The sequence below is a fragment of the Diorhabda carinulata genome, chromosome 2 (genome assembly GCF_026250575.1).
Source record: "Diorhabda carinulata isolate Delta chromosome 2, icDioCari1.1, whole genome shotgun sequence".
Lineage (NCBI taxonomy): Eukaryota > Metazoa > Arthropoda > Insecta > Coleoptera > Chrysomelidae > Diorhabda > Diorhabda carinulata.
Window position 1 is genome coordinate 23,485,663 of NC_079461.1, and position 24,948 is coordinate 23,510,610.

Genomic DNA, 24,948 nt, shown 5'->3' on the forward strand with positions numbered 1-24,948 from the left:
TAGCAAAAATTATTTTAGATTTGGAAAAGGTTACTTGTGAACCAAGAAAGAGATAATATGTCAAAATATTATTAAATTTTGGTATTTGTTCTTTATTATAAATGGTGTTTAAATATTTTATAATTTCCAAAATTTCTTGGCTTGATATAACTGAGCTATGAATTGTATTTAGTTTAGAAAACGTTATTGCATTCTCGATATTATCAATTAGTGTAATTAAACTCTGACAATCCAGATTAATTTGTGCAATTGTACTTTGAAATGTTATAAAATTATTTAAAGTTATTATTTTGTTTTCAATTGAAATGTGAAATTTCTCTATATTATCAAAAAGTTTCCGTTGATTATCCCATAGAGTCGTAATCGACTTGTTATAATGATCAATTAATTTTTTATGTAATGATATTTGTAAATTAACTTCGTGAATTATTTGTTTCTGATTTTGTTGTAGAACATTTATAGCGTTATTATATCTTTCTTCATCATCCGAATCTAAAGTTCCAAAAAGCCATTTATCTATTTTTCCCACTGCATTTATTAATCCTCTTTTCAATCGTAAATGTGGATAAATATTTTCTGATTTTTTATCTAAAGTGTTAATTAAAATTTCTGTTCTACTCAAAGATTGTTCAGCTAAGTTATGGTATGAAATAGGATTTGTTGCGTTCGCTTGAGATAAATTATTTCTTAGGTTATAATAATATTGTTTTAAATTATTGATTTGTTTATGAATGAATTCTAAATCTATATAGTAGATGAAAGTATGTTTAGTATGTATAAGATTATTAGTTCCTAAATTGATAGGTAATAATAAGTTATTTACATTTGTAACTGTTATGTCTTCCGTCTTGATCGTCTTGTAAAGTAATAGTAACATTAATACTATTGTCGGCTTCATTATCTGTAATAATTTTTCTGTTTTAATTTTTTGGTTTTCTAATTATATTTTTATGATATGTTCCTTTGTTTGTTTCTAGTAATATGCCAGAATCTTTTACAATTTCGGCTTTTTTGAATTTAGGTAGTTTCTTGTCTCGAAATTTTGTTTTTATGTAGGCTATGTTCTGATTTTCATAGGATAAGGGATCATTTCTATTTTCGTTTCTCTTATTAATTATTTTTTCTTTAATGTTAGCATTTCTATCTTTAATTTTTTCATATAATAATTTGGAGGTTTCTTTGTGATTTTGTATGTAATTAGATATTATTAAATGATCGTCTAAATCGAATGGATCAGGGTTATTTATATGGCCTTTAATAATTTCAAATGGCGTGAATTGCGTTACCGAATGAATTGAATTGTTATATGCTAATATTGAGTGTTTTATCAATTGATCGGGAGTCAAATCGTTATTATTGTCTTTTATACATCTAAAATGTTCGATTAAACTGGAATGAAAACGTTCAACAGGTGAATTGGAATTGCTATTTTTAGACGTGGTATAATGTAACTCAATTTTGTGTAATTTACAAAAATCTTGTAGGTCATTATTCTTAAATTCTGAACCACAGTCAGCTGTTATTTTATAAGGTAACCCATGATGAGTAACGTAATTTAATATGTTATCAACAACTGAAGTTCCATTCACACTTGACATTGAATAAGCTTGACCGTATCTAGAAAAAGCATCTATTATGGTTAAATATGATTGGTTTGCTATTTTAAAGGTGTCAATGTGAATGTGCTCAAATGGTCTACTAGCTGTTGGAGTTAAATTGAATTTTATTATCGGTGGATTTCTATCATATTTATTCTTTTGACATGTTTCACAATTATTAACGAAATTTTCTATGTCTTGTATCATTTTGGGCCAGTAATATTTTTCAGTTAGTGATTTTTTTAGTTCGTTGATCCCTCTATGTCCTTTCTTATATATATGATAATATTCTAATTTTTCTCTTTGTTCCTCCTCAGTTAAAATATCCTTTACTACATTTATGCAATGAATAAATTTGAATGATGCGTTTTTGAAATATTTTTGTACGGTGGCTATAAATTGTTCTGGTTTTAGAGGTTCTCTAAAGTATAATGCGTAAAGTAATTTTGGGTCGATATATTCTTTGACAAATTGAATTATGTTACTTTCTAAATCTCTTTTAGATAAAATTACATATATACGAGTATTGTCAAAACATTTTTCTCTTTTAATTCTTATATTATTTACTTCTCCGCTTGTTATTAAAATTTGATGTTTATATGTATTCAATGATCTATTGGAAATTGGAATTTCTAATATTGGATTTTCTAAAGAAGAATGTATAGTTTCTAAATCTGAATCTCTATTTAACGGTGGTCGTATTTGAATATCTGATATAATGTTTATTTTGTTATTATTTATATTTTTATTTTGTATAATTTCTTCGACATCGTCTAAATATGATAAGTCAGGTAATAATTCATCATTTATCGGTTCAAAATCATTTGGTAAGTTATCAATTTCTCTTTGAATTATTGAATCTAAGTCGTCGATATTAACATTAAGTGATTCTGTTTCTAAAGCATTTACGTCACAGTCTGGTTTTATTCGTGTAATGGGTCTGCTACTAGATTGGATTTTCCTTTTAAATATTTAATTTCGTAATCATATTCTTCTAGTTTCAATCTCCATCTTACTAATCTTGAGTTTGGTTCTTTGAGTGACATTAACCATTGTAAAGGTTTATGATCCGTGTATATAGTGAATTTTCTTCCAAATAAATAGGGTCGATAATATTTACATGCCCATACTATTGCTAATAATTCCTTTTCTATTGTTGAGTAATTCGTTTCTGCGTCGTTTAATGTTCTTGAAGCATAGGAAATTGGATGTCCTTCTTGAGATAATACTGCTCCTATTGCGTAGTTTGATGCATCAGTTGTTAAATCAAATTTTTTATTAAAATCTGGGTAGGCCAATATAGGTTCTGATGTTAAAAGTTGTTTACAAGTATTAAAACAATTTATAAATTCCTGCGTATGTTCTACTTTTCTATCTTTTTTTAAGCATGTCGTCATAGGTTTAGTAATTTTTGCGAAATTTTTAATAAATTTTCTATAATATCCTAATAATCCTAGAAATGATTTAATTTGTTTTTGAGTATAAGGTATAGGGAAATTTTTTATAGCTTTAATTTTTTTTGGGTTAGGTTTAATTCCTTCTGGTGTAACAATGTGTCCAAGAAATTCTACTTCTTTGCATAAAAATTCACATTTGTCCAATTGAATTTTTAACTGGGCTTCTCTTAGTTTATAAAATATTGCTTGTAGATTTTGCATGTGTTCTTGTAAACTTGTGCTAAATATTATGATGTCATCCATGTATACTAAACAAATTTTATTCTGTAGTTCTTGCAAAATTTCGTCCATTACTCTTTGAAATGTTGCGGGTGAATTCTTTAATCCAAAGGGCATTCTAAGAAATTCGTAGTGTCCATTATCTACACTAAACGCTGTCTTTTCTATCGATTCTTCCGACATTTGGATTTGATGAAAACCACTAGCCAAATCTAATGTTGTGAAGTATTGCGCTCTTCCTAATTTATCTAATATATCAGTAATATTTGGAATCGGGTATCTATCAGAAATGGTTTTTTCATTTAATTTCCTATAATCAATTACTAATCTCCATTTTTGTTTTCCAGATGCATCTAATTTCTTACTAACGATCCATATAGGTGAACTCCAAGGGGAATATGATGCTCTTATTATTCTTTTTTCCAACATCTCATTGATTTGCTTTTGTACTTCCTCTTTGTGTACGTATGGGTATCTATAAGATTTTACATGTACAGGAATTTCATCTGTTGTCTTTATTGAATGTTTTATTTTGGATGTAAATGTTAGTGGATCTCCTGGTTTGAGAAAAATATCGGAAAATTTCTTACATAATTTAATTATATTATTCTTTTCTTCCTCGTTCATATGACTAGTTCGAATTAGTTTACTTATATCTATTTTATTTTTTTTGCCGATCATAAGTTTCGTGCCTATTATGATTTTCGTTAATTAGTTTTTTATCTTCTTTTGAATAATTAAAATTGTGAATTTCGTATTGATTTATTTCAAATGGTTGAGCTTTAAGGGGTTCATTTAAAGTTATAGGTATTGTTTTAAATGATTCATTTATAATCTCAACTATAGCATAACCATTTCGAGCTATTGTTAGTGTTTCTGGAATATATGCTTTTCCTAATTGTGTTTTGTTTATTAATATTTCTCCATTTAATACATTTACTGGTACAGACTTTAATAATTTTTCAGTCGGTCCAATGTCAAATGAGAACTTTATGTCAGTTGGTTTTCTAAATTTTATTGGAATTGAAACGTTTTTGTTATTTAATTGTTTGTTAGTAAAATCAATATTTAATTTCATTCTCATCATGTCCTCTATACCTAATATTCCGTCATAAGGTTTAATATTCTCCAACTTTAATTTGAATAAATCCCAATTTAGGGTTTTTGGGCTTGACGTTGCCATTTTTATATATTCTGGTTTATCTTTTAAGTTTAATTCACTAAATGTATTTAATAATTTATCAAAGTCGTTCATAAAATTATATATTCAAAATTATTAAATTATCTCTTCCTTATTCAAAGTTCTGATAAGGATGGATAATAAAAAGGAATCAAAATAATAGGGAAACTTGGCACTTACAGCTATCTGAAGTCCTGTCCCTCGTTGAATACGTAGATCTAGTGCTGAGGTACTGGAGTACTTAGCCGGAACTTTATCGCACTTTGCGTAAACTCGCGACCGCACTAATCCGAATGACTGCGCCAATTATATATTTCGGGTTTCGAAATATATTTTTAAAAAACTTTATTTTTGAATATTTGAATGAATACAATTAATCTCAAGATCGAACTAATTATAAACATTAAATATCATCGAATTGTTTACAAACATCTTATTTATAATAAAATAGTGCTAATACATGTTTACGTTATTTGATACAAAAATAGAATAAATGCTGATAGATATTTATCATATTTGATACAATGGTATTGTTTTAAAAATGTCCTTCAGGAATTCTTCGCATGTAACTTCACTGATCTTTTTTATCTGTCTTTCAAAAATCATAAATAAACCAATTTTATTACAAAAGAGACGTAAAATGAAGACAATACAGAAACATAAATATATAAAAAGTCTATTAAGATATAAATATATATATATATATATATATATATATATATATATATATATATATTTCTTATTGAATATTTAATTTTGAATGATTATTCGTAAAGATAGACTATGTGGAAATTTATATAATTAATATGGATACAATATTATCAATTATCATTAACTACATTACAGAATAAAAGGTCTCTTTTAGTGTTGTTTACTTATATAACTCAACACTAGATGGCATTACTAGTTTTTAAAGTTCAATAAACCGATATATGTTTGACAGTCGTTGATACTTACTATCATGTAACTTTTTTAATTTATCGCTTCTCGGCCTCTGGCTAAGATCAAAGTGTAGTATCTGTTCTTATCAGCTTAATATCTGATACGCCCCGCATGCGGGGCCAGTATATTAAACTGATTTTTGGAAATTGATGGAGGGTTAAGGGGCTTGCTCCACCTCTGTCGCGGGTTGGCCCGGTATTGCAGTACCTCCGGGATCGGCCCATTTTTAATAATAAAGCATAATTTTACTATGTTTTAACTATTCAACAATCAGGAAAAAACTCCTGCATGAAGGTCCAAAAATCTTTCTAAAATTAACTGATGTTCTCCCAGATATATTTTTTTATACATTTACCACAAAATACTTTCTAAAAGGCAAACTTTTCATAAAATTCGTTTAATAAAGAAACGCCATACGAAGACTAGAACCTCTGTGAAACGCCACATAGTTCAGATGTGCGCAAAAGTGACAAGAGTAGTTGTGTTACAAAGTATAATTTCAGATAAAAACATGGATTGACTTCCACTCAATTTAAATAAGTTGTTGGGTTTACAATGTTTACTTCACCACCACCCCAATACTCACAATTACATTGTATGACATTCAATAACCAAGTTATCGTCTTCATAGACAGAAGATACACAAGTATTCTTCTTTATGTAGTTCAGGACTTTTTTTGTATATTATGGGAGCTGTAGCCAAGTAGGTAGGGACTGTCATTTAATTTGATTTGTGTATTGTAAAAAAAGAATTTCACTGTATTATTTTTACGCTTGAAGAAAAAATACTATATATCACTTGGAGCAGAAGATCAGTTTGCACAGAGAATCTGGGCTCAACAATAATGCTAACATTCTACTCCTAGTAACATAATATACTATTAATTCCCTACAAAACTACGGACTCTGGATTTATTGTTTTTATACATTCATAATAAGTTACTTTTGTATGAATGTTACTGGTTTAACGGAGGTTTGTATGCAGAAGAAATGAACACACGTTTTGTGTGTGATATGGCAAATTGTAATTCTCGACAGGCTAGACGTGTTTATGCTAAAAAATATCCACGACGAATGACGCCTTTCCGTATTTGCACGTATTCATAACTGCTTATTTGAAACTGTAATGTTAAAAAGAAATTCAACCAGCAATGGTCGTATCCGGATAGTTAGAAATGTAATGGTAGAACAAGCAATTTTAGATGAAATTGATATACAGCCTGAAATAAGGACTAGAAAAATTGCCAACACCCTAAATAAGTTTTAAAAGAGTAGCAGTTATATCCTTACTACATTCAACGGGCTCAAGCTCATTCACCTAGAGATTTTCCTCAACAAGTTAGATTTTGTGATGGTTGACACATTATTTTTCAAATAACGTATTGTTTAGGGACGAGGCACATTTTTCATGAGTATCTATCATAAATTATCACAATAATCACATATGGGCAGATGAGAATCCCCATTACATTACTGAGCACTATTTTCAAAATGTTTTTCCAGCAACGTATGGGTTGGTATTGTAGGCGATAACTTAATTAAACCACATTTTCTGCCTCAGTCATTAAATGGAATTTCTTGTACCAGTTTTTTCGAAGTAATTATGGGACTACTTGAAGACATCGCACTCAATATCAGACTAAACATGTGGTTCATACACGATGTTGCTTCAGTACACATCAGTTGGATTTCTAGGCAACATTTAGATGCAACATACCCCAACCGTTGGATTGGTTGAGGAGGGTCCCAAAATTGGCCTCCTCGATCTCTAGAGTTAAATCCTTGTGTTAAATCGCATTATATTTCACATATTTACTATTTGCCACTCAATTTATTAAAAAAATTATGAATTATGGTGTTTATTTTTTTCTCTGCAGCTATTGGTTTTGGGAAAAAAGTTATAATTTTATTTCATAAAACTTCATCTTGAAAAAAGTTTTGATATCGAAGAATTTGAGGATTACTAATTTCTACCCCGTATAATTTAACAAGAATATTGAAAAAATATCCGTTGCTAGTCCTTTGCGAGTGAACGAAAATGACTGTTTCTAGTTTTCCCGACATTTTCGAAAAAAAAAATAAAAACTCAATTTTAGACAGTACATTGTCAATTTGAATTTCAATTAAAACAAATTATAATCAAGTTACTTATAAACATATTAAATAACCTATTTTTTTTTCGAATGAATTTCTCTAGTTAGGAAGATGAATCAAAAATTTACTATTAAAGGTCTCTAGTTTAGTCTTTTTTTCTTTTGGATGATGTAAAATTTACAAAATTTAAAAGAAGTTTGTTTAAAGTATCAGTCATTTTCCAAACCTCAGCAATAGTGTTAAAATATCTCAATACATGGCGATACAGTTGGCTTAGTGCGAAATAAAGAAATAAATAACGTAACTGATTATTTTGGAGAGAGCCGAAGCTGAATTTAAGGTGATAGTATTTGAATTCACATATTATGCTGTTATTGCTATTATTTCTTTATAAGGATTTAATAATTTACTCTAGTTTAACTAGGTAAAATTATTTTTTGGGACGAAAGATTCCAAAATGGACGAGATGGAATGAATTATTATAATTTGTAAAAGTATAATATTTATTTTAGGATATTTATTGAATAGGTACCAACTTTAAATTTTCCTTTTAGGTAAAAATATATTTGAACTACTCAGAATTGTTAATATGCAACATTTTTTAGACAGTGTAAAGCAATTATCAAATCATTCCCAATTATTTGGATGTCTCTTTAATGATATGGACATTATAAAAGAACAAAAAAGGGGTTATAAGTAAAATTGTCTTTTAAATGTAACATGTGTCACTACACAGAAACTATTTCGACTTGTCCAGAACAACCAAAAAAGGTAGACATCAATACTTCTGTTGTCACTGCTGCCATGAATTCTGGTATAGGATACACGCAAATACGAACTATAATTAGTGCCTTAGATGTACCACCCTTTAATTCTACATTATATAAAAAGGTTCATAATCAAATATGAGCTGCTTGGGAAGTGGCTTGGAAATCCAAGAAGAGGCAAAAATGGCTATAGAATGTGGTAGTATTGATGTTGTTGCTTATATCAATATCCCCTCTTATTCTGAGATAAACATTAATAAACCTAAAACAAACTACAGAAAAGTCATAATGAGCTGTATGAAGAAAAGTAATTTTTTTTAAATTAATACTTCTTTTTAGTATGTTTATACACTCCCCTATAGAAGAGCACAAAACAAATTGATATTATACCTACACTAACAATGCTTCTTTCTTCAATATCTATTGTTAACTGAAATTTTATCTGTTTGTTTTCAAGAAATATAACAATTTCTTCAATATCTACATTTTATAAACTTCCTTTTTTATTCTTAAAATTTTTTATCCATATTTAATCACTTCCATTCTAAATCAGACGTGGTATAAAAATTTTGATTGAACAAATGTCAACAATTGGTTTATTAAATTAAATGCCTGAGGCTAATTCACTTTATACATAAGATACCTTTATTACACACTTTTCTTTCCTCGGCTTCTGTATTTGTGCTACTTATGAGATCGGCTTCTATTGTAATATATGATCTTTGAATCTTAAATACGATTTGGCAAGATCAAAATTCATTCATCAAAGTTATGAATAAGCAAAAATAATTTTGAAAAACTTGTTTCGCTTTTCTTACTACCCTTTAAACCACAGAACATACCCCTGCTTTAACCTGTCCTTAAACCAGACAGTATATATTTGTAATTGACAGCTATGTTCGTTTAATTAGTTTTAATACACACCTGCCAAGATTACATATCTTGTTTGTGTACAACGCGCTTCGCTAAATATAAGCGTTATATACAAACTAGGTTGTAGCGAAGTCTATATAAACTTAATCTAACCTTTAGTTGAGAAGATTTTTCATGGGAAAGAAGATTTATTTGGTTTCGTCTTGATAAAGGAATTACTCCTCTGCAGGGCTATTATCACAATATGTGACATGTAGTATTTAGAGTCTGAAAAGGTACTAAATTGGTTAAACATAGACAAAAGCTATTTCCTCTTTATCTTTTAATTGTATTTGTTAATGTAAAACTGAATCAATTCACTGTCAAACGCACAGATCACTAACCCGTTCGAATTAATAATCTCTGCGTAAAAGGCGGTGGGTTCAAAGAGCAAAGGTTCAGTTACAATTTTTGTTATTCTGTATATTGTATATTTAATAGTTTCAAAGTTTAAAATATACTACATAGGATTCCTCAAACACTAGAACTGTAAGCCGCGAATTAAAGAGCAGCAAAAATTACAAAGGAGGTTTCGCTTAGTAATCACATATGCCACAATCCTTATAACCAAGGATTCTCACTTTTACCAGTTGTAACATTTTTTACATAATTTTTCACAAAATGTCTTGGCTACAACAGGTTAGTTAGGTTAAATAAGTTGAACAAGCATTACTTTTAACAATATTGTTTAATTAAGGTTTCAAGAACTTTATTAAGAAGTGGTCATCGAATTATCCCAGAATCTTGCAATTATAGTTCTGCAGTTCCTGGAGGTTATAATTTTAGTAAGTACCAAAGAAGAAGTAGGTTTTATCAGTTATAAATATAGTGTTAAATAAAATAGAGGTTGATTATAAAAAATTATTTTAAATATATGAAAGGAAAAATTGTAGCAATATAAAATTTGTTAAATTGGAGTATGGGTGAATAAAAAAGTCTCTTTCATCACCACCAATATCAGTATTTTGCTTGATTTTTCATTAACAGAAATCTAAGTATGCTAAAGTTGATAATAAATATTCATTAATTATAATAATTTCAGATTGTGTGTCAAAAACAAAACCCAATCAATTCCCAATGTTATTAGGTCTATCATTTTATCTAAAAAATGGGGTATTTCCTTAAATAATTTATTATTAAAAGTGGAAAAAATGTATACAAAGTACCTAATTATACAGGCATCAAAATAATCTCACAAATACATTACATATGTTGGCTAAGGTTAAATATAAATATCAGTCTTATTTGGTGTATTAGTACAAATGTAAAGAGGGCAAATAGTAAATTGCCAGTTACTAATACACAAAAATCATTTTCCTGTTTCGTATATTGCTAGAAAGTTTCTATTTGAATGTTTACTGGGTCTCTGCTCTGAAACATTTATTTCATGTTTTGATTTGCTGCAGGTTTGGTTTCATACAAGGTTGTCCAGAATTTTAAAACATTACTTAAAAAGGTGTTTGAATCCATAAATATTTAACATATTTAACTTATTACTTTATAAGGTTAAATGTGTATTTAATTCTGTGAGTATATAAAAGATGATTTTCCAGTATTAGTAGTATTAAGACTTATGCCATATTTAAATTATTTATTATATTGAAAAAGAAGATAACATTTAAAATGCTTTCATAAAGATGCAATGTAATGTTTTAAATGTTGGAATATCATTACACAATTTAATAATGCTCTTTTTAAATATTTGATTCATTTAAACAAAACGCATTTGTATTATTTGCATAGTGTCATTATGAAATAATATCACAAGCAACATGATCACAAGATACAAAATGAAATGTATTCTACTACTTTGAATCATCAAATGAATTGATCAGTCTTATAGTCAATCATAAATCAGGCCACAGTATGAGATCGACATTCAAATTATACTTAAATCATCATAAAATGAATGAAATATTGATGGTAAAATCACATTTAGATTTTGAAGATCCTTGTATTTTTGCTGGGGCAATTGGAAGTTTCGCAGAATAAAACTCAGCCTTCGTACTTAGTTATTTTGTTTAGATTAAATAGACACTAAGGTAAATATTGTAACTGATCATTAAAATTTAATTTGTACCAAATCGTACCATCTGGTTTGTAAACTATAACTCTTAAATCAGTCACAGAAGGATCATTGTAAATGATAACCATCACATTATTGCATGAAATAAATGAAATTATAATAATGTAATGTAATAACCCTCTAAAACTACCCTGTATTTCTATCGAATGGGATAGAAGGTGACAGAAAATTAATTATTCTAATATCATAATATCACTCTATTTCTTTAAAATTTAGCTTTAAATGAGACACAACTGGAGATTCAGGAATTAGCTAGAAAATTTACAAAAGAAGAAATTATTCCTGTTGCTGCCGAGTATGATAGAACTGGAAAATATCCATTTGACTTGATTAAGAAGGCTCATGCTTTGGGACTTACTAATTGTCATATACCAGAAAAATTTGGTAAGTTATAATAATAAACCAAACCAAAATAACAATAAGTTTTTCTTTCTTCAACTTTAAAACTATCGACTACTTTCTTATTATCTTTAATATTTCCTATTATTACCATGCCAATTGGAGAACACCCTATATTTATCTCAAAGAATATTAGAGAATATTAAAACCAAAAATTGATTTTATCCATAAAATATATTTATATTAAAATTGAATTAGTATCTCAAATGGTTTATTTCATACAAATGTTCAGGTGGTTTGGGAATGGGTACATTTGACGAATGTTTAATTGCCGAAGAAATGGCTTATGGTTGTACTGGAGTTAAGACGGCAATTGAAGCTAGTGGATTAGGTGTAAGTAAATTACAATATTCAATAGGTTTTCCTTCATTTATTTATTTTTTTTGGTTTCTGCACAACTCTATTTAAAATATACTCTGTTGTATATAAGGAATATAACCTGTTATCTAGGATAGTTATTCTAATATGCAAATTATCTTTAAATTGCATTTTTTTAGTCAATGAGTTTATGAAGCTAAAGTTGAATTGAATATAGAGAAGCCATTCAATTATAAATACATATATGATTCAGAGAAGTTTTTTCCTGGGAAATGAAAACCCAATTTCTAAAAGTCAGTTATAGATATATTGTATTTAAAAACAGTTAAAATATCTGTATGACGGGTTTTACGCAGTTCCAATGTTCTTTTTTGAAATATAATTCAATATTAGTTGTAACAAAGAATTCAAGAATTAGTCAGACATTACTTTTTGTATTATTAAATTTGATACGAAATACCAGGTAATAGTAGTATCATATAAAAGTTAACTATGTAAAAAATTGTATTTGTATAAATTTTGAGCTGAATATTTGGGCATAAAAATATTGGGTGGTTTACACTGTTCTCATTTCAGGCACATATTCTCTTTGTTTCTACAAGCCACAGCCAGTAAATATTAAATTACAATAAATACACTTCTTACCTTTATCAATTGAATAAAAAATTAGTAAAAATGCTTTTATTTTTCACTTTTTCAGCAAACTCCAGTTATTGTAGCTGGGAATGATGAACAAAAGAAGAAATATTTGGGAAGATTAATAGAAGAACCTTTAGTTGCTGCATATGCCGTTACTGAACCATCGGCAGGTTCTGATGTAAATGGTGTAAAAACACGTGCGGTAAAGAAGGGCGACGAATGGATTCTCAATGGACAAAAAATGTGGATTACGAATGGAGGAGTAGCTAACTGGTTAGTATTTAATTATTAAGCACTTCAAAAATAGTGCAAATTATATGGTTTACGCTTCTCACTCTTATATTTGTTTTGTTATTCTATTTTCAATCTTACAGAAAATATTAAAATACAATGCGGATTATCATGAAATCAATATTAAGAGCACCAATTTTAACAGACCTATTTTTATATCAAAACCAAAACCAAAAGATCTCGCTAATATACATAACTAGATTAAGAGCGTTTTTCTAGTGGGAATGTGGCAAAATTAAACACCAAAGTGTGCTAACTATAATATATTCCAAGCTTTCGAGTACTTATGTATTCATCATCTGGGACTGAAATTATGTTCAAGTACAATATCAAAATATGTATAAAAGCATAACAATAATGAAATATACTTACAATAATTAGTCAAGAATTGCGTGATTTAAAATTGGTTATTTCTTTTATATCTTTTAACAACATTAAATTACATAACAACAATTGTATTGTTAAAGTGTGTGTGATATATTGAGCTAATTTGTTGGATGGTGAATCGATTGATGAAATCTAAATCTAAACTGTCAGAAAAAGCTTTAGTGGAATTCAGACACATTTTCAACAACATTTTTTTTTATTGTCCAAAAAAATATTTGGCACAACAATGGGAAGCAGTATATATATATATATATATATATATATATATATATATATATATATATATATATATATATATATGTATATGTATATATATATATATGTATTCAGTATGTCATGGATGATCTGCTCGACACAGTTATTCCCAACGTATCTTTTAACTTTTCTTTACTAAAAAAATATGTTGATGACATCCTACGTGCTGTTCCCAACGATGCCACTCAACATTTTCAACACATACAATCACAAAACAGAATCAACATATTAAGTCATTCCATTCCAAAAAACAAAAACCTAATTATCCTCTATCAAACTCTTATAGAAAACAGATATCCAAAAACATCAATTGAAAATTATCACAAAAGAGGTAATTAATGAAATGCAGAGTTACATACAGGGAAACCACAATCCCCACACTAAGATATGTTTCTATACAACAGCTGGGCAAATTATGACAAAAAATCCAACAAATGCTCAAAAATAAAAAAAAACATGCAAATTGCAACAAAAAATATTCCAACAATCAACACAATTTTCCATCAAATATCAATTTAGTTCAATATAAGAAACATTCTCGCCATTTCAACCCAATCACAATATCAAATGGAACATAATTTTGAACAATCGCATAAAAAAATTCCCCAATGGAAAAAAAATCACTTGAGTAAAATCGTCTTATGGGTAATGGTTCAAAATCCAAAAAAACAAGGATTGAGTGACTAGCAATTACTCAATGACTCTGATCAAACAATATACAATAAAATTAAAAAATTGAATCATGGCACTAAACTCTATAAAATTTGAAATATTATCTTTCGCACTGAAAACAACAGTTGGCATTAGTAATATGGGCAAAATGGTTCTTAAAAACAAAACCCAAAATTGAAAATTACTCAAAAAGTCCTATAAGACAAATTATTTGAACTTGAAACTAAAATGAAATGGAGTAAAAATAAACTTTTCCAAAATAAATTAAAACCAAAATTGATGTTTTTCATATTTACATTGCTCCATAGAACTCAACTACTAGTAAGTTTCACTTTAATTTCCAACAATAACTGTAACAACTAAATTGTATTAATTTTTGTAGTCTTGATAAATAAATTAAACACTTTCAAAATATTGGCATAATAAGAAAGTTTAATAGTATAAAAAGATAAGAAGAAGTTTAATAGTAAAAAAAGTATATCGAAAATATTATTTGGGATGATGAAAAAATGAGAATTTGAGCCCTTAATATTGATTTTAAGAGGTCTATCTGAGTGGGCTTTTGTCTCATAACTCTTAAACTATCGAGGTTAATAAAATTGACTTGGAGACATTTTATAGTCTACAAAAAAGATTGATTGACTTTTTTGGCAATGAACTGTTTTCTCATTACCACGCCTTAAAAATTGATGACTTCAGAATTTGATTTTACAACTTTAGAATTCTATATTTCACTTAAAAATTAGTATCCGTGATAAATTTAATAAAGATTCTTGAAGGGAATTTAAGTTCCTGCAAAAAACGTCTCTTAACATTTTTAACTAAATTCACTCATTTGAAAGTTAATCAAAGCTAAAGTTGGAGCCAAAATGAATTTCTTGCTTTTTCCGCTGTAGATTTAATTTTTTTTTGGCTCACTAAAAATTTGATCTTATAGATAATAATTTTCATTTTATCGACAAAATTATGAAGAATTTTAAAAAAATATAATATATTTTGATTCATATACTCCATACCATGTTTGAATTGTCCAAAAAATTATTAAGGAATGACTTGACACAATACTTGGAGGGCAGAATAAATGATCACAAATACTCCAAGAATGCATCAACTTCTTTTCACAAACATGAGAAAAATGAAAATCATGAATTGAAATAAAAATCTTAGGTCAAGACACAAACTATCAAAAATTATTAATCAAAGGATACACATAAAACAAGATAAGTTTTCTGTGAATAATAGGCAAACCTCAGTTGAATTTATTATAAATTGAATAATTAGTTTATTTCAATCTATCTCGTATAATATCGTTTTGTTGAAATTCTAAGGCATATACATTATTTAAATATTTGTATATAAATATTTATATAATATTTATATTTATAAAATATAAATGTTTTTAATAGTGTTTTAAAGAAATCTACTATCTATCTACTATCTACTGTTTTTATCTATCTACAAATATTTTAATAATCATATAGTAATTATTCCAAAGGAGGGAAACGTTAAGTTATGTGTAGTTAAGTAAAAATGTGAAATATAATCGACCTTTGTAATGTAAGTTTTAAACTTCTATTCGAACTATTACATACAATTTTGGAAAGAATGATCAAAATCTCTCTAGTTTGTTTATTTTTTTTATCAAAATCTACTTTGTATCATAACCAACAGCTCTCATATTTTTCATTTCTATTAAAATCTGGGCAATTTTTTCAAAATTCAACATTGAAAAATTTCGATATTAAAACTCTGATTTTTTTCTAGAATCAGTTATAAGATCCTCATGCTGAAAAATTTGTTTTTTATAATCATTTAGCCAAATATGTTGTGGTTCAAAAACAAGTTATTTTTGAAAATTTTGATATCAGTAAATATGCACAAGTAAAATTTCTTCAGCTTGAACTGATTGTAATATTTATCTGTTATTTAAGACATCCTGGAAAATCATAGATTACAGTAAGTATTCAGATATTTTACGTATTTTAGTTAAAATCAATTCAATCACACTGTTCCTACTGTCACAATTTCAACACTCACAATTACACTGTCTTACATCCGTTTCTATAACCAAGTTATCATCTTCAGGAATTGATTAGTTGCCCAACTATTTAATTGAGATGTGAAAAATTTTATATGCAGAAGAATACTGCTGCCTGTCCCTACATAAATAATATTGCTACTCCAACAAAGAAAAACGTTTTTTACATACCATATCCTTTATAGAATAATATTAAAAAAGTTTATATAAAAAATTAAATATAATTCATATATCACGTTCAAATGAGGTATATTTGAATTTGGAACTTATCATGATCCCTTAGAACAAAAAAATGTCTATTTCAACATTTCTAGATGTACACCAAGTGATTAGATGTAACATTAGATCTAAATATTGTATGTCAATCTTTCAAATTGACACAAAAAAATTTCTAAATCCAATGACCAATCTGTAAACTCATGTTTCATAATGAATTATTCCATACAGCTGGTTATATTACCATTTGTATATTTAATTCCTCTTGGGGATTATTGCAAAAGTTGTAATTATAGACAGCCACCAACGAATATTGCCTATTAATCTCACTTAGGTGGAATCCAGATACTTTGTAAAAAATTGTTGAAAAAATTTCATATATTTGCATTTGCTCACAAAACCATTAGTGCGTCACTGATTTAGCCTGATACAGGTCTATAGGAGATTCTTTATCATGTGCAAATAAAAGCCTAACAATGCAGACTTACTATCTACATACAAATACTAGTTTAATGTGTGCAATTACCCTTAAACAGCAAATTACAATCTCTTCCTAAAGCTTTTATGAATATACTTAAAATCTATTGATAATCATTTGAACTCGAATATGCTGTCATGTGTTCTAATTCAAATTCTATATTATAGTTCAACTTATTTTTGATAGGTAAAAAATTTGTTAATGAGAATATTTGAAAATGCTTAAATCTGTTATAGGTATTTTGTATTAGCCCGTACAAGTCCAGATCCTAAAGCTCCAGCTAGTAAGGCTTTTACCGGATTTATTGTTGAGAGAGAATGGGCTGGAGTAACCCCTGGAAGAAAGGTTAGTGGTTTTCAAAGAAAGATCAATGCTGGAATATACTTTATCACCCTTGATTGAATACTTCATCAAACCTCTTGCCTTGTAATGAACAAAATGTGTTCTTTTCATTTATTATGTCCACATTTATTTCTAAAAACCATTCCTCGTAATAATCCTTGCTACAAAATATTACACAGGTTTTTCTTGCAGGAAATAAATATGGGTCAGAGATGCTCAGATACTAGGGGAATTACATTTGAAGATGTGCGTATTCCAAAAGAAAATGTTCTTCAGAGTGAAGGAGCTGGATTCAAAATAGCTATGGCAACTTTTGACTTAACCAGACCACCAGTAAGTATTTGGTGTGGTAATTTCAAATTATTATGGCTTTTAAATCAGGTATGTCAAAAAACCCTGAAGCCTTCTATGTCGTATCGAATATACTACTACTTCATTGTAAAACAAGACTTTCTTGCTGATAATTTTGAACACTACTAGTAAGAATTCTGCAAATGTGTAAGGTCGTGAATCTACCTCACTAATATTTTGATCTATTGATCTATTGTTTACCCCAGATTGTTTACCAGTCGGTCAATAACAACTTTGCAAGTGAGCTACCTGTCTGAGAGCTATGCAGCTTACCTCTTCTGGCTTTAAAAAGCTTATGTGTAAATACTATAGTCTTTGTTTTATGGATTGCCTCGCATTCACAAAGGACGTTTTCAGTGGTTTCCTTTGGTTCTTTACAGGCGCAACAAGAGCTGTCTGGAGTTTCTCCGATGCTCTTCAGATGGTATTACTCTTCTCAACTCGTCTTTGTTCAATGAAAGGGGCTTTTCAGACCAACTGGTGGAGTAAGAAAGAAATATTTTTGATTGTTTCAGACCAGGGGTATTATTCCAGATTTATGATTTCTTTTTGTGTTTCCACTTCTTTATGATTATAATTTGATGAATTTTTGGGAAACTTATGAAAGAAATTGTCCCGCCCTTATCTCCAGTTGAATGGCTTGTTCATTGCTTTGTATGCCGGTGTGACCAGGTTATTTGCTACCATTGAGTTCAAAGATTTCATACAGTCCCCTACTAGCTTTGACTAAATTTTATGAGGGTCAAGTGCTTGCAGGGCTGCTCAACTATCTGATTGGATGGATATCTTTTCAGTTAGTAGTAGTTACGTTGTGCTTAACGAACTGCGCATGTTAGGATAACGTATGTTTCTGCTTGAAAATGGAAGTTTCGGACCCCATTGGGATAGCGAGCTTGGTTCCTGGGCCATATATTCCTGCCTCTACTTGCCTGAATGTGATATCTGTATATGTCCTTTGCTGTCGACTTGTTATTATAATTTTATAGTTCTTGATTAGACCTAGTTTGGAAGACATTATATCTGAGATCATATCTACGGGTACTTCACATTCCTTTAGAATGCTGAGATTCTATGAAGGTCTTCGAAGGGGGCAACAAGGCTGCCCTTCGCAACGTATCTAGTTTTTTACCCCTAATTTTGGTTTTTGTTTTTGGCCCCCATATGAAACCTGCATAGCTTCTGCACAATGTTTAAAGCCTCATGTTCTTCCGATCATTCTACAGCGGTTGTATAAAGCAGTTAGTTCCTTATGGCTTACTGCTTGAAGATCTTGTCTCCATGTTAGTCTTTGATTGAAGGTCACCCTGAGATATTTAATATTTGACTTGAAAGCTAATTCCACCCCGTACATTCTAAGTTTTTTTGGACCGTATTTGTTTGAATAGAACTAGGGTGGTATTTAAGATGTGTGATCAGACCTTCATTGACACATACTCAAATAGGGTAGAAAAAGTCATAAAGAAAAACAAGGGGATCGGCTGGAAACAAAAATTGAACTAAGTATTCCTGGATATGATCAACTTGCTGAAAACAATAAATAAGTTCCATTTTTAATCTATTTATTAAATTACTGCCTATTAAAAAACAGATAAATTGTCGCAGCTCTCAATTATGGTCATCAGATGACAGTCTAGTGCAGTGATTTTCAACCTTTATTTCTTCATGATACACTTGCAATCACATAAAAACTTGGCGGCGCACTAATTAATTAAATAAATTAAAAAGAACATATTTAATTAACTGTTATACTTATAATACGATATATTTTGTAAAAATAGAAGACGATAAAGCTACTCTCATTTCATGATCTAAATTTCATAGTCTGGATCTTTTTTTCTTTTGTTTCATTAGTCAAAGTAGGAAATCCGAACTCGCACAAATAATATGTAGAAAATTGTCGGGTAATCGAGTTTTAGATTAATCCAGAAAGTATTAATTGATTCTTCTCAATGTTTTGAAATTAAATCTCGGTTATTACACGCCAAAATTAGTTTTTCCTCTTCTTTCAAGGTTAATTCATATACCGACGTGTACCTTATCACAAATAGATTTCGAACCCAATCAAATTTTTTGCTTTAGTATTTTTAAATGATCAACAACTCTTTCATGAATTATTTTATAACACTCTTTTGGAATTGATTCAAACTTTTCCAAACTGCCTTCTTGTGCTTTATACTTCTATTTTTTTTATTGAAATCCCAATAATTTATCGATAGAGGCGAAAATATTCTTTTTCGGTCCTTGCATACTTATATTTATTTTATTAAAAATAACAAAAATTACTAACAAGTAAGCTAGCTTGGCACAACATATTTTGTCATCTAACAGATCAGCAAAATCATTATTATCTTGTTCAAAAACTATCATTTTTTGATTAAATTAAGCGAGATAAAACTTTTCCTCTGGACAACCACTTAACTTCCGTATGAAATAACAAATATTCATTTTAGTCTCCATCGCCTGACATCATTGAATAAATAGGCGACTTTTTAATAGACTTGATTGTAATGTAATTAATTATATTAACACATTGTTTCAATACCAATTTCAATGCTAATGGTAATTGTTTTGTAATGAGTATTTCCAGAAGAAAAAACAGTGGGTAACCAATATATCTGCATTAAGTTCTCTTGCATGTGCCACAAATCCTTTTATAAATCCGGTCATAGCTGGAGTACCGTTTCATGTGTGCAAAATCCAACGCACGAACTCCACGAAATTTCAGTTTCTTCAAAATAAAAGTTGATAGCGTTATAAATGTGTTTTCCGGTAATATAACAATTATTTCATCGATTTGTAGAGCAAAATTTAATTGTGCAAGAGCTTTAGTGGAATTTTCTTCAATATTTCGGGACAAATTTATAATTCTACGGCTAATTGTGTCGTTTGAAAGAGGTATTTTACAAATATCAATATTTGCTGATTCACTGCTCATTATTTCTACAATTTTACAACAAGCAGGTAATATAATATCTTCTGCCAAACTATAAGATTTTAATTTGAGAGTAATTAATGCAACTACTTTATAGGAAGCTATCTTGCTTTCCAAAAACCTTTACTTTGTTTAATCTTGCAGATAATAATTTCTGAAAGTAGCTCTTGCCCTTTGAAGACAGTGAAGGATGGTTAGTAAGCAAGTGACGTTGGTGTTTGCTCGGCACCATAGCACTGTTTGACAATTAAAAATCACATTCGAGAAATAGTTTGTTCAATTTTCGTTGTAGATGTAAATCCAATTTTTAAGATGTCTTCATTATATTTGCGATGAACATTATATTTATTGACGAAGAGAACCTAGGAGTGCGTGTGACCGCTATCACATTATTAACCTCGTTAAGTTTTCTTTTTTTATCCATTCATCTATTTTGGCTTTCAAGTGCTTTCAAAAAAAAATAATTTTTCAAAAAATTTAATTCATTTCAATTTTTCCAGCACAATATTGTAGTTTTACACGTAAGAAGAGATCTGCGTAATAAACATAAATATTAAACTCTACTGTATACACCTAAGGGAGCAACTAAATTTGACCATTGTACTTTTTGTATTTTAGTTAGTAAAATCCTATAAATAATTTCAATTTTATCTAAGTTCTACTTTCCATATTTCGCTTTCATGGAACTTTATATATTGAAAAAATTTGGCGGCACATTTCAAGAATCTGTGAGGTACAGTGGTTGAGAATGGCCTAGCGGCCTAGTGAGTAGTGGGTGTAAGAAAATATTGCCACAAATTGATTTAAAAACAATTTTTGTTGGGATAAGTAGATAAACTAAAAATGAGAGTTTGCGACCTAAATACACTCATAATGAAGCGGGAATTAATTTATGTTAGATTTTGAGGTAACTACTATGCTGCACTAATTAATTGACAATATAAAAAAATATTTGCCAAAAGTGTAATAGGCCGATAGGGGTATAGAAATAAAAAAATGTTTTTATTTTAATTTCTATAAAAGTAATGAAACCTAGTCTAGTTATATTTTTTCAGGTTGCAGCTGGAGCAACTGGTCTAGCTCAACGATGCTTGGATGAAGCCACCAAATATTCGTTGGAAAGAAAAACTTTTGGAGTACCAATCGCACATCACCAAGCAGTAGCTTTTATGTTGGCCGACATGGCAATTGCTGCTGCAACAGCTCGTCTAAGTTGGATGAAAGCTGCATGGGAAGTAGATCATGGTATTAGGAATACCCTCTCTGCTTCTATTGCCAAATGCTACGCCTCCGACATTGCTAATAAATGTGCTTCTGATGCAGTACAAATTTTTGGTGGAAACGGCTTTAATACCGAATATCCTGTAGAAAAATTAATGAGGGATGCTAAAATTTATCAAATATATGAAGGAACTTCCCAAATTCAAAGAATGATAATTTCTAAAGCCATTATTGAAAAAGCTAAACAATCAGCTTAGACTGAGTGTAAATCTCTTTTTATGAATAAACCTAATTTAAGAAATTTATGTATACAAATGGAAAAATATTGTTTTTTAGAATACCTAGTTATAATATGTACGTTTTGTAGTGCTATTTAATATAAAACAACTATGAGATGTTCATTTTCCATTCACACACACTCTTTTTTGGAATTTCTAACAATAGCAGCTTTTTTGATAAAGGTATTCTGATGGGTATAAAATTGTTTTAATTGTTCCAATATCTTATTAATTAAACTTCATTCTCCTGGGTGATTATCGTGAAATACACTCAATAAAAATATTGGTGAGCACAAGCTGAAGTTATAAGAAAACAAGCTAATTACAACCACTAGAAAAAAACAGGTAGATAGGCACAGCATGAAGATACAGATATATAGCAAGGAGTCGCGTAGACCAAAGTACTAGGCCTCTTTTCTTCTCAAAACTATAATTTAATATTAATATATTAGTCATTTAGACTAATTTTGTTTAGGTATATTAAGCGTCTAATGATGTACATAGGCAGTGTGGATGATACATGGAATACAACGTAGTAAGCTTCAGCTTTTCCTCAGAAATAGATTTCGGAAAAAAGTTGAAGGATTATTTTAAGAAAGTATAAGGAGCATATTTCTAGATTATTAAATGACTTACAATTGTCGGAGCTATATTATAAAACTATTTATGTAAAAATAATAAAATAGCTATTTGTGGGAGGAAAGTGCCACTTCTCCTCCCGAGCATGAAGTTCAATTCAGTAATCATTCAAGCGAGGAAAAGGCACTTAACTCCCATGTTATACATATAATTTTTCTGCATCCATCAAATTTTATTAAAGAACTAAAATAAAGTAGTAGGTTCAGTATAACTTTCGTGCACATTATTTTCATTCTAGTATCCCACATATTTTCAATTTGTGATAGAGGAATTATTTGTACTAATGTTAAACGTGCAATTTCTAGCAGTGGTTATTTGATTATCAATAAAACTGAGAGCTGGAGCTAACGCAGTTTTCATGATATTTTCATTAACCGATTAGTGACCAACTACAACTAAAGTTGCATGACAATTCAGAATTTTTTAAGAATAAGAAATTTACAGTTTTATTTAAACTTTGAATACTAAAAAGGTGAAGATAAAAAATGGTGGCTTAGTTGAAAATATCATGTAACTCATAGTAAAAGGGAGTTGTTTTGGGTAACTCTCTTTTTTGTCAGTTATCTGCTTGATTTCATTATGGAAAAAGAAGCAAAGTTATTTACTTTATAACAGAGCTATTGTTTTCATATTCATGAATCCCTTCTTTTACTATTGTCCAAAAATAGAATTATATTAAAAATTTGATACAACTAAAATTGCTGCTTTTCTTTCAGAAAAAACTGAAAACTTTCTCGTATTTTACTGTATCTTTATTATTTACAGTCTGAAACCAATTTTACAACAAAAATGTACTAAAAAAAAATATATTTTTGATATATTGAGAATATAATTTGAACAAAAACCTAACAACAGAAGTCCGGTAGGGAAATAAAGTAAATTATAAAAAAACTACCTTTACAAGAAATTAAAACATTCATTTCAGGGTGAATGTCAAATGATTTTCAATGGGAAATTGAATATGGACTGATGAAATGACAATAATGTCGTTTCAGCTATGATAAATTTTGTTCTAGAGTTCCACAATCCGCGAATCGATTTCCAAAAATAATCTCTATTCAAATGACTCTAGTTCATATGGGAGGAATCGATTTGATCCACTAATTCATACTTACATATATGATTGGAACAAGGTCCAAAAAAGGGATGGTCTTATTATTTCTAGGCCATAAATGTTTGTATGTGTGGTATATATTTAACATAGACCTTTTATAATTCTGTATTCTGTATATTCTTCAGAATTATGATCTTAAACCACACCTAGCTTATACATGAAGAGATGAGTTTGGTTTGGTTTGGATTGGTTAAATCATTTAATTGTGAAAATGGAAACTAAATATAAAGTGTGTGTATCCTGTGGAAATCTAACAATTTACTTGTGTAAGAAATGCAATATTTCACTCCACCTGAAATGTTTTTTTGTTTACCATCAACTATAAAGTATAAATTGTTGACATTTGGAGAAACACTTTGAGAAATGTTAGTGAATATCTATTTAAATTTAAACGGTAGATTAATAATGTAATAACTTTTTTTATTAATAAAAATAATTTCAAAACTATTTGATGTCATTATCTTAATTTAAATCCTGAATTAGAAATTACTCCTCAAGTAATCAGAAAAAACTTTAGTTACTTGGTCGTAACTTTATTGATGATGATTCATTTATTCAAGATCATTTTGAATAAGATCACATAACATTTTAAAAAAGAAGTTTCATTAACTTCAGTGATGCCCATAATTTGTTTCTAATTTTTTCGCTATTTTGCAAGAGATTGCTTCACATATCAGTCAACGATATTCGTAGACTTCAAACCTCTGTGTTGCTTTAAAACAAGAATGACTCCTCCACAATTTGCAAGTAAACTTGCCTAGGTTCTTCGGAAACTATAATTGATGGCATTAGACGACAAATAAACGTGCCCGACCTGTTATAGGACATAACCATATATATTTTCTATAAATGTCTATACAATTAGAGTGATTCCATGACGTCACTTTTACTTTTCCTTCCTAGGGTAGGAAAGTACTTTTCCTCCCTAGGGTAGGAAAGTAATTTTCTTCTCTAGGAAGGAAAAGTACGACTTTGCTCCTTATAATGAGGTTAGGGAATGTATACTTTGGATAGAGGTAGGCGGGAAATACATTTTTTTGCACACTTGGAATTGATGGGTACTCACAATTTCATTATAATGATAAACTTATAAACCTTTGCCCATTCTCTTTTTTGTTTTTAT

At 29.1% G+C, this 24,948-nt stretch overlaps 1 protein-coding gene, 1 long non-coding RNA gene and 1 other non-coding gene across 3 annotated transcripts; 2 read left to right on the top strand and 1 right to left on the bottom strand.

The window, feature by feature from the left end:
• The first annotated feature begins 5,433 nt into the window (after positions 1-5,433).
• On the top strand, positions 5,434-5,625 carry LOC130890985 (U2 spliceosomal RNA). The gene has a single exon (XR_009058813.1). It is a non-coding gene; the product is annotated as a U2 spliceosomal RNA (small nuclear RNA).
• A 2,350-nt stretch (positions 5,626-7,975) lies between these two features.
• Positions 7,976-9,178, bottom strand: LOC130903767 (uncharacterized). The gene is made up of 2 exons (XR_009060778.1): positions 8,652-9,178; positions 7,976-8,529 (listed from the first exon to the last, which is right to left on the bottom strand). It is a non-coding gene; the product is annotated as an uncharacterized LOC130903767 (long non-coding RNA).
• Positions 9,179-9,236: 58 nt separating this feature from the next.
• On the top strand, positions 9,237-24,272 carry LOC130890845 (medium-chain specific acyl-CoA dehydrogenase, mitochondrial-like). Its single transcript, XM_057795221.1, has 8 exons — positions 9,237-9,808; positions 9,867-9,954; positions 11,472-11,639; positions 11,887-11,987; positions 12,673-12,884; positions 17,185-17,293; positions 17,483-17,623; positions 21,629-24,272. Exons 1-8 carry the CDS (start codon positions 9,791-9,793, stop codon positions 22,049-22,051), a joined length of 1,260 nt encoding a protein of 419 aa, XP_057651204.1. The 5' UTR covers positions 9,237-9,790; the 3' UTR covers positions 22,052-24,272.
• The last annotated feature ends 676 nt before the right edge of the window (positions 24,273-24,948 follow it).